Source organism: Artemia sp. Qi Xiang Cuo, chromosome 4 (genome assembly GCF_049724085.1).
Source record: "Artemia sp. Qi Xiang Cuo chromosome 4, ASM4972408v1, whole genome shotgun sequence".
In the NCBI taxonomy this organism is placed as follows: domain Eukaryota; kingdom Metazoa; phylum Arthropoda; class Branchiopoda; order Anostraca; family Artemiidae; genus Artemia; species Artemia sp. Qi Xiang Cuo.
Window position 1 is genome coordinate 20,881,923 of NC_142797.1, and position 14,013 is coordinate 20,895,935.

A 14,013-nucleotide genomic window follows, 5' to 3' on the forward strand; every position below is an offset into this window, starting at 1 on the left:
CTGTCAAGAAGGGGAAATTAATTTGTTGTTTCTAAGGGGAATTATTGATTCACGATAGGTGAATTGAGGTCGACTGCACCGGTGTTCCAAGGTCGATGTTGTTGTAAGTGCATGCTCTCAGCGAATGTCAAGGTCGATGTTGTTGTTGTTGACACACTTTGATTACGCAATCAAGTTCTCGGAAATCCACTTCCCCTTCGATTACGCAATCAATTTCTCGGAAATTCACTTCCCCTCGATTACGCAATCAATAACATTGTTCCCGTTAGAATTCAATGCGCATGTGCAACCTTCGCCCCGGAGCTATTACACACAGAAACATCAAATAAATCGACCTTGGAAAAAGAGGTCATTGACCGATTACGCAATCTTTCTCCCTAGGGAGGCTATGCCCTTATTTGGTGTGGGCGTCGGAATTTTTAAAAAAAGTGTCCGGATCGGGATTCGAAGGGGTATTGTGGGCGTCGCGCTGGTACCCCCTCCTCTACTGACTATTCTAGTAATTATACATGAATACAGCAGTTTGGAGCTGGCAAATTTGTCTTACTGTTAGTAACTGAGATTTAAGAAAAAATTCTTTAGTATTAAGTTTGTTAAAATAAATTGACTTTACAGCTCTATTTTGTAGGGTTTGAATTGTCTTTAAAGTATAAATGAAATAATTAGTCCAAACGTAACAACTATGCCGAATATAAGGATAAACAAGAGTAAAGTAAAGGGTTCGTTCATAACACTTGTCGCAGAAGGAAATTTTTTAGTCTATACTGAATCCCAGCTCCTCTTGTAGTGTTTATAGATAATGAATTTATATCTTCTTTCCATGACAATAATTCATCAATGATTACACCTAAATATTTAAATTTTGAAACCCTATCTATAAAATATCCATCAGCTGTTAAAGATAGTTCAGTGCTTACCTTTTTAATAGTAGAAAAAATTATTGAATTTATTCTTTTTAATATTAATCAATAAACGGTTTCTCCTCGCATATTTCATTAGATCATTCAACACGCTCTCCATGGTTTTAAAAAGAGTTTCAACACTTAAAGCTTGGAATAATAAAACTGTATCATCTGCAAATGATATTGTCAAACAATCTTTCGTCAAATTTCCTATATCCGCGGTATGAATGAGATAAGGGAGTGCCCTAAAATCGACCCCTGTGGAATTCCGCAAGTTATTATGTGCTCTTGTGATCTTTTTGGTCCAGCTATAACCACCTGTAACCTATTCGATAGATATTACTCAATCCAACTAACAATCCACGATGGAAATTCATATTTCTTTAACTTTGTAACTACGAGATTATGGTTTGCTGTATCAAATGCTTTCGACAGGTCAATAAATAAAGCTGAGGTATAAAAACCCGTATCTAGAAAATCTTTCACTTTACAAATAAAATGGGTAATCGCATGATCTGTCGACTGTCCTTTCCGAAATCCATATTAGCTAGGTGGTATTATTTCTTTTTCTTCTGCAAATTTACTAATTTTATCATGCATTATTTTTCAGAAATCTTAGAAATAACCGGTAGGATTGAGATAGGGTGGTAATTATTTATCCTTTCCTTATTTCCATACTTATACAAAGGTATAATACGGATTTTCTAACATTCATGTAGAAAGCTTAAATTCTCAACATATTCTAAGTCTAGGAGTGTTTCACTTTTCCATTTGACTCTGTTATTTCCTATAGCCTTTGCCTAAAACTACACCATTTTTCTCTTAAAACTTCATCAACAGCATCTTTAAGTCCAAACAGCATCATCATTGTATGTAGGCTAATTTAATTGCTACAGAAACCAAGTTAATGCATCTATAATTAGCACATTTACTTGTATCATCTTTTTTATATAGAAATTCAGTGGGTTTTCTAAAACTTCTAGGTGCCACCCCCTTTTCAAAAATGCCATTTACTGTCTTCAGTTATTTATCACTATATTTGCAACAACTATATTTGACAACTTATTGTTTTATTGTTTAATCCTTTTAGTAATGTCTTTCCTCACAAAATAAATACATTTTCACTTCTATAATGTCAAAAACTTTAGCAGAATTGATACAGTTCTGATAAATAGCAAAAGGCATTATATTATAAAATTAAGCATGAAACTTAAAAAAAAAGTTTCTAGAGTGTCCTTAAGAGCTTTGTAATAAAAAAAAAAAAATAAATCACTAGGCTATATACTTCTGAGTATAGATTTTATTTGTCAGATTTTATAATGATAAATTGTTTAAACTTACTAGTAGGAAATGTTGTAACTCAATCATGAACTGGTGATAATTTTCTGTTAGTCTTTTGCCCTCAGGTACAGAAGTCCACATCACTGAAAAAAATACGGAAGCAGTTATATTCAAAGTATATGAAATATACAAGAACCTTATTTTTACTATGAAAATAACAAGAAATGTTTTTTAATCTACTCTTATATGTAGGCCTACTCTTAATTTTTTAATCTACTCTTATACGTAGGCCTACTTTTCATTTTTTAATCTACTCTCATACGTAGTCCTACTCTTCATTTTTTAATCTACTCTTATACGTAGGCCTACTCTTCATTTTTCTGCCATTTAGTTTTACCCGGTTGTAGATATAAGGACATTTATAATTTTTGAATTTTATGTTTATTTGAATTCCAGATTACCGATTTTGGTCTTATTAGCCTTGCAGCACAACCAGAGTCATTCAAGCGATCTATAGAAGAACTGGATTTAAGTTGGTGCAATAGAGTTACTGACTTGGGTTTGTTTAAACTCCTTCCAGAATTAAACAGACTACGTCTACTCAACTTGGAGGTAATTTTTAGTAGGCTGTTCCCATTATTCTTTTTTTAAGTAGGCTTCATATTATCTTTAACATTGCTCTATTTATTCTAACCCTTCAAACAACCAAAAAAAGTACAAAGATGGAGTGCAAAATAGAGAAAAAGACATAAAAAGGGGAATAACATAAAGAAAAACATTATCAACTATTAAACCTTGAACAATTTTTACAAATATAAAACTTTGAACATCAGTGTAAAAAAAGATTTGCCAATTAATTTTGAAAGTTGGGTCTGAGGGGGGGTAAATTAAGTAATTTATTTTTCAAATATGGAATTTACGGAAAAAAGACATCACGACAACTATCAAAACAATTAATAAAGATCACCAATTAAACGCTGAATAACTGTTATCTACTTAAAACTATAAACATGACTGTTTAAGAAGGGGATGCCATGCATGGAAACTGACTTCGCGGTTATCTTTCAAAATACATTTTGACAGAACTTTTGCTGGGTCAGGTATTTTTAATTTGCATATTAATGCTGAATTTCGGGTCCAAGGGAGTGAATGAAGTAAATTTTTGTAAATTTGAAATATACTGAACGGAGTCTACGTTTATTAATTTAATTAAAAAGCTTTCAAAATGATGCTGTGTATACGAAATGTGGTAGTGTTGTTGAATTATACAGTTTTGTAAGGATTATTTGGTTGAAATGTTTGTTTTTATTTTGGACAACCGAGGCATAAGACGCTCCACACTTTTTCAAGATGAGAAACAAGCTTAACGGGTGTGCCTTAGGGATGGCCCAATTGAATTATATAGGTTAACAAGTCGTTCAACTGGCTGTACGATGTCCCAGCTGGACTGACGGAGTGAGACACGAGTTTTTTTTAGTTTTATTGAAGAACCTCAGATTTTTCAAAGTTAAACTCAATACCCAGTTTCGAATATTCATTCTCAGGTATGCTGAAGTTTTCTTCGGTACGCTGTATCGTCCTGCTAAGATTAAGGACATCATTCGCATAACAAACAACGGTCACGTTTGCTGCTGTGCCACTGCATGAGGATACGCATTTTGATTTAGTGTTGAGACGCCGTCTTTAATAAGTGAGTCACCTACTGAGTCACCTTCTCAGTAGGGGCCCTCTCCAGGCCACTCAGCGCGTCCCCAGGTGGCGGATAGGGGAACGCCCTACAGATATGTAGGGTACCTCCATTGGAGGCGCGGACCAAGGGGGGACCCAGTCCCTGGGGGTCCTTAATTGAAACTGGGGCACCCTCGCCCAGGGGCCGTAAATACAGGTGGAGGAGGAAGAAGGTCACTCGAATGTACACTCAGCAGGGCCCACCGGCATGTGGACACGTCCTGTCAGTTACAGACCTTCTCCCAGCAATGGGTTAAATTGCATGGTGAAGCAGAACACCATCGTGGGAGGATCCCCTATAGTAGGACAACTGCGAAAGGGCGGAGGATCCAGATGTACGGACAACGGCCTCTGCAAGTTGGGTAGGCACCGGGGGATTCTGGCCCCACGGTCAGGGATTGGCGTCCCTGCCCCAGCCGAGCCGAAGAAACTGGTTGGGCAGTGGCCAAGAAAGTCACTCCCGTATAAAAAAAATATGCAAAAGAAACGTCTGTAAAAAACCTCGGATCAAATCCCAATATGATGACAACCCATGCATGCCCCTCGACCAGATTTTTGAACGCGAATAAACCAGTACGAATCGGATTTTGGAACGTAAGGACCATGTCGGCCCTTTCAAAAACTTAACAAGTTCTACAAGAGTACGAAAACTTTCGGCTAGATATCCTCGCAGTGGCCGAAGCACGATAAAAAGGCTGTGGAAAAAAGAAACTCAAAACAGTAAACAGCAATATGACTTATATAGTTCTGTACAGCGGGAAAACGGACAGAAATGCAGCCGGAGTTGCAGCTATATTAAACCCAAATGCAACAAAGTCTCTCTGCTCGTTGAAACCAATTAACGAGAGAATCCTGTAAACACGATTTGCATCTAAACATGCAAAGCTGTCGCTAGTCATATGCTATGCACCAACAAATGATGCCGACGAAACCTCGAAAGACGGTTTTTATGACACCCTCCAATCCGTCCTAGACTCCATCCCTCTCCATGACTTCGCTTGCTTGGCAGGCGACCTAAATGCGAAAGTTGGTCAGGACAGATCATACTGCACCGAGGTGTTGGGACATCACGGGCTTGGAACTATCAACGAAAATGGGGCAAGGCTAGTCAGCTTTGCCATGTCAAACGATCTGTTGATAGGAGGTACATTATTCGAGCACGAAGATATCCATAAGTATACATGGACATCCCCAGACAAAACTGTCAAAAACCTGATTGACCACTTTCCAATCCGACGACGGTGGAGAACTAGTCTGAAAGACGTGAGGAGTTACAGAAGTGCGGACGTTGGGTCGGATCATGAACTTCTTGTAGCGACACTCAAGATGAAACTCCGCTCCAACAGATACCGACAACCAACAAAACTACCAAGCAATTTTGATGTGGAGAAGCTCAGAGACAAGAATGTTAAGAGACAATTTAACATCAAACTCTCGAACAGATTCTAGGCACTTGCTGATATACCACAAGATATGGAAGAAGCTTGGACGACTATACAACAGAACTACGCAGAAACTGCTGAAGAAGTTCTTGGCTTTAAAAAGTCAATAAAGGAACAGTGGATATCCCAGAAGACATGGGACTTGATCGAAGACCACAAGAAAATAAAACAGAGCACGCTCAGTAATGATCCCTCTGCTGATGTCATGAAACTCATAGAGTATAAAGAAGCGGACAGAGAAGTGAAGAAAAGTGCTAGGTCAGACAAACGAAAGCACCTCAATGAGAAAGCAAGAATGGCAGAAGAAGCAGCCCGACGTGGTGACACGAGAGCTGTGTACCGCCTAACTAAAGAAATCGTTGAGAAGACCAACGTACAAGAAGGACCAGTAAAAGGGGAAAACGGAAGACTGCTAACCGATCCAGATGACCGAAAAAATAGATGGGTGGATTACTTCGAAAACCTTCTCAACCGCCCGTCCCCTTCTGTTCCACCAGATATTCCGGACAGCTCATTTTTGGATCTTCTCATTAATGAAAACGAGCCAACGGCGGACGAGATCCTTTCAGCCTCGAAAAAGCTGAAGAATGGAAAATCTCCGGGTAGTGACTGTATATCTGGAGAAATGGTCAAGTCATCGATCCGCAGGTCCCTTTCAGTGTGGCTAGTCTTCTTTTCCCTCCTCTGGCAAAAAGAAAAAGTCCCAAAGGACTGGAGAGCAGGAACCATTATTAAACTGTTCAAAAAAGGAGACGTGACAGTCTGTGGCAGTTACAGAGGCATCAACCTCCTCTCGATACCCAGAAAACTCTTCTGCATAATCATCCTGACAAGACTTCAAGCTGCCTTAGACCCGCATTTACGCGAGGAGCAACATGGTTTCCGACCAAAAAGATATTGCACCGATCTGATATTCACTCTGCACACCATGCTTGAAGAATCAAACGAGTGGAGACAACGTCTATAGCTATTGTTCGTTGACTTTGAAAAAGCGTCCGACTCAATAGACCATCCAATACTATGGAGGATCCTGATCTTCAACGGCATTCCTGAAAAGTTGGTTTGCCTTATCATAGCAATGTACGAAGACACGGAATGCTGCGTGAGATCCTCCGAAGGAAATACAAGATACTTCAAAGTGATGACAGGTGTAAGACAAGGATGCGTATTGTTTCCATTCCTGTTTATTCTCATAGTGGACTACATATTCAGGAAAATTGATGGATACGGGATCAAAATTGCAGGCAGACTAGTCCAAGATCTCGACTCTGCAGACGATGTTGGATTGATGGAGAAAGACAAAAGCAAACTTCAGGACTTTTTATGCAAGTTAGCCGAAAGAGCGGAGCAGTTTGGGTTACATATCAACGCCCCCAAAACCAAAGCGATGTCAACCACTAACTCACCGATGAATATCCAGCTAGGGACTGAAAGCATAGAGCAAGTCACTGACTTCCGATATCTTGGCAGCACCGTCTCGTCTAGCGGTGACTCCGAAAAAGAACTGCAAACAAGAATAGTCCTGGCAAGCTCGGCATTTCAACGACTTCGACCAGTCTGGAGATCAGCGAAGTACTCACTTAAGATAAAACTTCGCATTTTCATAAGCAACGTCCTTTCGATCTTGACTTCCGCGATGTATTGTTTAAAACTCACAGCTGAGCTGGAAAAACGACTCACTGCATATGAAAACAACTGTCTTCGACGTATCCTAAACATTAACTGGAAGAATAGGATAACAAACATAGAAATACATCACTACACAAACCAGCCTGATGTCGCTGATGTAGTCAGGCAACGAAGATGGCACTATCTTGGCCATGTTATCAGTATGCCAAGATCGAGACGACCGAATATGATCCTCCAGTGGCAACCAGATGGCACGCGTCGGCGAGGAAGGCCTAAAAACACGCTTCACAGGACATATGAGCGGGACAGGAGAGCCCTTCACGCATCCTTCATCCCAGAGTGGGAGGACATTTACGCCGCAGCTCATTTGCGGGATGATTGGAGGCTGTTAACGGACGCCCTGTGTGCCTCTGGAGGTACAGGAGGAACTAAGGTCTAAGGTAAGGAAGTGAAAGTACCTTGACACGCACCTTTATAAACAGAAACAAAACTGTTTATAAAACAAACAAAACACCTTTAAAAAGTGTAGGCGAAGTGAAAGCACCTTGACACACACCTCTATAAACAGAAAAAAAACTGTTTATAAAACAAACAAAACACCTTTAAAAAGTGTAGGCGAAGTGAAAGTACCTTGACACACACCTCTATAAACAGAAACAAAACTGTTTATAAAACAAACAAAACACCTTCAAAAAGTGTAGGCGAAGTGAAAGTACCCTGACACACACCTTTATAAACAGAATTAAAACTGTTTATAAAACAAACAAAACACCTTTAAAAAGTGTAGGCGCAGTAAAAGCACCTTGACACACACCTTTATAAACAGAAACAAAACTGTTTATAAAACAATCAAAACACCTTTAAAAAGTGTAGGCAATGTAAAAGCACCTTGGCACACACCTTTATAAACAGAAACAAAACTATGCAGATCATTGGGATGGTTTCAGATACAATCTTCTGAAAACTTGGATTCACAAACAAGTTTCATATTTAGTACATAATCCTTTTCAACATTGTCTGGAAGGTTAAATTTTAATTCATTAGCCGCTCCTGAGATATTTTCTGTACACCATTGTTTCTTCCATAATATAGAAATAGATTATTTGTCTTTTTCGTCTTCACAGTCTTTAAGGAGTCACGGATCAGTCTCTCCCATATAACTTGAAAATCCTCATACACATTTTCAATTCATAGATGGTGCACCATGCCTAATCTTCCAATTAAATACTGGAGGTGAGAGTGGTGAAGAAGTAGAAGGCGCAACTGCCCTACTTTGGTTCTCAAATCGTACAGAAGATAATTAGAGAGTTACAATAAGCAAAAACATAGGCAAATAATCATCCAAGTTAAGAATGAAATATGATTTTAAGAAATAAATGAGACCCTAAACACACATAAAATACAACAAATAATCAAATCAAACATTAAACGAATGGAAGCTAACCCTAACAGATATAGAAATAACGCCCCTATGCCTTCTAAAGACCAGAATGTCACCTATGTTCTACTGAAAAAAAAACACTATCAACATTTTCTTTTTATAGTGTCAGTTAATTAGAATTTAAGCACCTAAATTAACTTATTAGAATTAAATTCTTTTCAGTTAGAATTTCAATAATTCAGTAGACATTGAATAACAGTGTACATCTTAAAACGTTAGGGAAACACAGGAACTTACTCGTTAATGCAAAAGACCTTATATGTGCAATTTTAGCACTAACGAAGTAAAAAATCGAAATACAATAACGAAGTACAATATCGATCAACAATATCGAAATACAATAACGAAGTACAATATCGAAATTAATAACGAAGTACAATATCGATTACCAATATCGAAATACAATAACGAAGTACAATATCGATTAACAATATCGAAATACAATAACGAAGTACAATATCGATTAACAATATTGAAATAAAATAACAAAGTACAATATCGATTAACAGTATCGAAATACAATAGCGAAGTACAATATCGAAGTACAAAAAAGTGGCAACTTTAAAAAGTTGCTACTGCGAGGGGCGAAAACGGATGTTTGTATTAATTTTAAAATTCCAGGGTAATATTATGGAGTGGTGTTGAATTAACGAAAGACACTATATGCAATCAATATTTATCTATACTTAAGGTTGCAATATGATAGGGTTCAGTATGGTATCAGCCCTTTGGAAGCGTAAAGAATTGTTAAGGTTTTCATATGTTTGTTAGAATGATGCTCCTTCAAAGTTTCTTAGTATTAACTATTGTCGAATTTTTTGTCTAAAATACAAATATCAAACCAAGGAAATTAATCGTTAATGAAAAAGACCTATGTGTGTAGTTGTGCAATCATAGCACCTAGCGGGTACCAGGTTATAAAATGTGGAACGATCATGAAAAATACGCAGAAAATGAGCAAACAAAATACATCTTCATGGAGCTCTAAAAAGTTTAACCTTCCTGATTAACTTAGCAAAAGGTAAACACTACTGTTAACTAGCAAAATACGGTTCGTTTCTTCTTTTTCTTTTATAATGTGTCACCTCTCAAGGGGAAAAGTTGTTACTTATTATAAGCTTAAAACTCAACCAGACAATTACTCATTACTGCAGGTCAGACGGCTATGAAGCGGCATTGTCAGACATTATTCAGCTTTAATCGATAATTTTCTAACATATCTAGCTAAGACCGTGGATGGATTGCCGCCATCAGAACCTTGAAAGGAAATCGCCCCAGAAGCACCGTGTTTTTTGCGTTTTTCGATTTTTGCAAGTTCTTATCAATCGGTTCCTTTTTGTACGTTCGAGAGATAATAGTAATGTTGTTATATTTCAAGTTCCTGTGGCTTATGTCATCACCTAGGTTTTAGCTTTGGGAAGTTTGGTGTGGTTTTGTTATTCGAGTGCTTCTCGTCTATTTTACAAGGATATCTTCTAAAAGAAAGGATATCTGAAATTATTGTTTGGATCTGAAGATTGAATACGGACAAAATTACCAGTTCTGTTCTACATGAGGGATTCTTTTTCCCCTACGTAGCACCGATCAAGGTGCTACGCAGGTATGGGCGAGTACACATGTCCAAGGGAGATTTCCAGCAAGAGTTTCTCCTTCCTGAGACGATTTGGTATGTTTCAAGGACATAGCCATTCACTTAGGTTTTTTAATTTTGAGGATTGGAGCGTCGGTGTCAGAAAACCCACATGCCTGTATTTTCCATCCGAATGCTATCCCACCAACTCTAATAGGTTGTCATAATGACGTATCAGCAATATTTTAAGAATCGCTCATGGTATTAAGTTCATACTTTCAGGGTATCTTAAGGGTGATGTTGCAAAAAAATATGCTATGTGTATACTGTTAGTAATTTTAATATTACTGCTACGACTGTTATTACTGCTACAGCTAAGGACTTTGAGGTAAAGTTTAAAGGGAATTTTGAACTAATTCAGACGCATTATTTGTGAGTAGGTTGTCAAAAGGGCGTTTCAGCAATATATCTGGAACTACTTGGTGTATTATGCTGAGACTTCAAGAGTAAGTTGTAGGAGATGTTGAACTAACCAAAAGTCACTATATACATATTGCTACAATTATTGATACTACTGAGGCTAATGTTATTAGGGTGAAACTTTCGGGGAGCGTTTAGGGGGACTTTTAACTAAATTAAAACACTACAAGCGTGCATGCTGGCAAAAGGGCTTACAGAAACAACATAGAGTATAAAGTTTAGACTTTTAGGGCATATTGAAGGGGGTGTTGAACTGAGCAAAAGACATTATGTGCATACTCCTACTACTACTGCTGCTACATTTGCTACTGCTACTGCTATGATCACTACTGAGGTTAAGGGTATTAAGGTTTTCACGAAATGTTTAGGGGGTTGTTGAGCTAAATCAAAACATTAAATGCATGCAGGTCGTCAAAAAGGCGCATCAACAATATACTAGTAAGGGCTTAGGGTATTACGTTGGAGCTTTCTGGGAGTGTCAAGGGGATATTGAACCAGCCAAAAGGCATTATGCGCTTACTACTGCTACTACTTACATTAAGACTGCTAACACTGCTACGGAAGCAAATTCTGTTTAAAGCGTAAAATACTGGAAATCATCATTAACAAATAAATAAAGCACAAATTATAATTAATAACCAAGTAAAACTTAAAACCAGCAGAAACTACCACAAAAAGGGGGAACCATCCTGTGGCTTTTGAATACCAGGACACTATTTTCACTTTATTGCAAATTAAACACATTTTAAACGTTCTCTATTTTTTTTTTTAATGTAAATATATTCAAAATAATAAAGGCTTTCTGGAATGAATTTCAGTGTATAACTTTTAATCTACATACATTGGCGTTTTTTGTTCAACAATCTTTTATGATGGTTATTGTCTCTTTTTTGATGTTATTAGAAATCAGTTGAAATGGAGATTGTTTTCAGTGCAGTGAAATATCACGCTTTCGTCCTTACAAGACACAGGGAGTGTTATCATTACTGCTCTCCATTCTTTTAGGAAGATTTTTTCTTCACTTGTGCCATTTTCATTTCTTAGGGGATTATAATTATGGTATCCAATTGCAGAAACAAATGTCAGTTATAACAATATTTGAATTGAAGATATATTCAATTATTAATATAAAATTAATGCGTCGCTTGGTTAAAACTTTTTTGGGATAAGTTGATGTGTATAGGTTCTTAAAAAGAACCGTATAAAGAATAACTAAATAAAAAAATATTTGGAAGAAATTTTTTAAAGTTTTTTTTTTTTAATATAGTTTCTTCTACTTTCAGTAGTAGCCTATCTATAAATTCCAAAACTATAAACTATATTTATGTACCACCTTCGCGTAAAAGGAAATAAATTTAAATTGTTTAACCATATCCATTAATTTTTAAGTTGGAACAGTATGTTGTTTTCCTGCTTTACTATAGGCTAGTTTTAAAATGTCAGCGGATGACGAAAATTTTGCTATCGCTCCATAGCTGAGATTGAATTCTATCAATAATTACCACTGTTTTTGCGAAGGAAAACAGTAAACTTTTTTCAAATTGCTTTTCTATTAGAGTGTGCGCTCTTAAAACAATTGCGTAAAGGATTAGAAATCTAATGTTGAGAATGGGAGGGAGGGCTAAAGGGGTAGCAGTCAGGGTCGTATCCGGGAGGATACTGGGTTCAAACTCTTTTCCTTGTTCGAAGCTTTTTCATCGGATCTTAGCGACCAATTGTTTTATCTTGCTTTTCTTATTAACTTTATATTAGTGATTTATGTTTTATGTTTTTGCCGTTTTTTATTTTCCTTTCCTATTTTTTGGAAGTAAAAAAAGTGGATACATGGGTGCTAGCTATGTGGTAGCTATGCAAATAAGTATTATAAGTATGTAAATAATTAGTTATATAATAGTAAATAAGTGTGTGCTAGCTATGCATAGCTAACGAGTGCTAGCTATGCAAAAAAGTGTGTTTCCTTGTTGTTCAAGCTGGTGAGCTGTAAGTTTTCTCTACAAGGTTTTCGACAACGGCGATTCTAATATTCTACTTTTTGTATTGATCCGACACTATTTCAAGGGGTTAAGGTTGTTTTTCAGAAAGATTAATCCAAATAATTACTATTATAGTTTAATGTATCTATATTATGTATGGCATGGAATTGAAAATTTGCAATTTTGATTTGTGAAGGTAATGTCTAGAATAAAATCCTATTTTGATAAAATCAAGAGAGAGCCCGAAACGAAGAAGGCAAGCACCACCACAACTTATAGTGTCTTCCATAAATAATTTTTTCATCCTCAATCGTATTTTTCCCGTCCTCTTGAGTCCTTGACTTGATTTTCTTTATTTACTACTAATTACAAAATAGACTAAATGTGCACACAACCGCCCGGGTAATGCTTAAAAAAATGCTCAATGACAGTGCAAATAATCAAATACGATGAGCAAATACACTGAGCAGCTGTATAGTAATTTCTATTTGAATTTGCTCAAAACAGAAGATAATTGGAAATTATCAGCGGTGTCGAAACTTATTGCAACAGTGATGCTGTAATTTTGTCATCCTTTGGAAATTTCCAATGCAAATACATCTGTTGCTTTATTGTCTCGCTTTTTATTTTACTTAACTATCTTTCTGGTATAGCTTTCAGGGTTTTTTTTCGTAGAATACTGTATTCTTGTTAAAACCCAGAATCAAAACGGCAAGAAATAAAAAAAGAAATGGACGGAATATGATACGTAAAAACACCTAACTCGGAATACGCAGCACTAGATGTGTTAGTTCCGAAAAAGCTCCATTCAAATTTGTGTAGATTTTAGAAAACTCAATGCCATTTCTGAATCAGATACCTACCCAATACCCATAATTCGGAGTCAGTAGGCTCCGTAAAATCTATCTTGACTTTCGTTTTTTTAAGAGGGTAGCCACCTTAATTTTTTTCCATGTTTTCCCAAAAAAAAGAAGAGTTAAAAACGGTAAAAAATGAATGTGAACGGCCAAAGAAAAAAAAAATGTCTTTATTAGAACGGCCAATGAAAGTGCTGAGAAGCAGTGTGAAGTAATAGTGATTTCCTTTAAATTCCCTTGAATTTTTGTCTTATTTTCTGAAATCACGAGTCACATTTTCTTTCTTTCTTTCCAGGGTTGTCCTGAAGTAACTAGCAAAACGCTCGAAACTGTGAAGACCTATTGTCCAAAGCTTCGGTACCTATTTACTGATATCGACTTTTCAGATAAACTCAACTTAGTGGATGAGATTATTCTCATCTCATCCTAGTTATTCCTATGATTTTATTAACTGAATAAAATCAGAATGAACTGTATTACCGGTCTCTCAACCTGACACTGCCTCATTTGATTTTTTTTTCAACAATCGATTGTAGTTGATCATTTCATATACATATTTTCTTAAACCCTCTATGTTGTACTTTTTCGTCTCGATCATAAAAAACGAAGTTCTAAAAACAAATAAATTGTTGGAACTATTAGAACTTGCTCTAACGCCCTGAAAAATCACATAGACTTGAGTTGGTTTAATGAAGTAAATCATCCCAAGA

General features: G+C 36.7%; 1 protein-coding gene across 1 annotated transcript in view; it reads left to right on the top strand.

Moving 5' to 3' along the window:
• LOC148952875 (uncharacterized) overlaps positions 1 to 13,773 on the top strand; it is a 34,448-nt gene extending 20,675 nt beyond the window's left edge. The window contains exons 4-5 of the mRNA XM_089087809.1: positions 2,640 to 2,795; positions 13,599 to 13,773. Of these exons, the coding sequence (XP_088943935.1) occupies positions 2,640 to 2,795; positions 13,599 to 13,733 (291 nt within the window). The 3' untranslated portion in view covers positions 13,734 to 13,773. The remainder of the gene's footprint in view (positions 1 to 2,639; positions 2,796 to 13,598) is intronic.
• Positions 13,774 to 14,013: the final 240 nt, after the last annotated feature.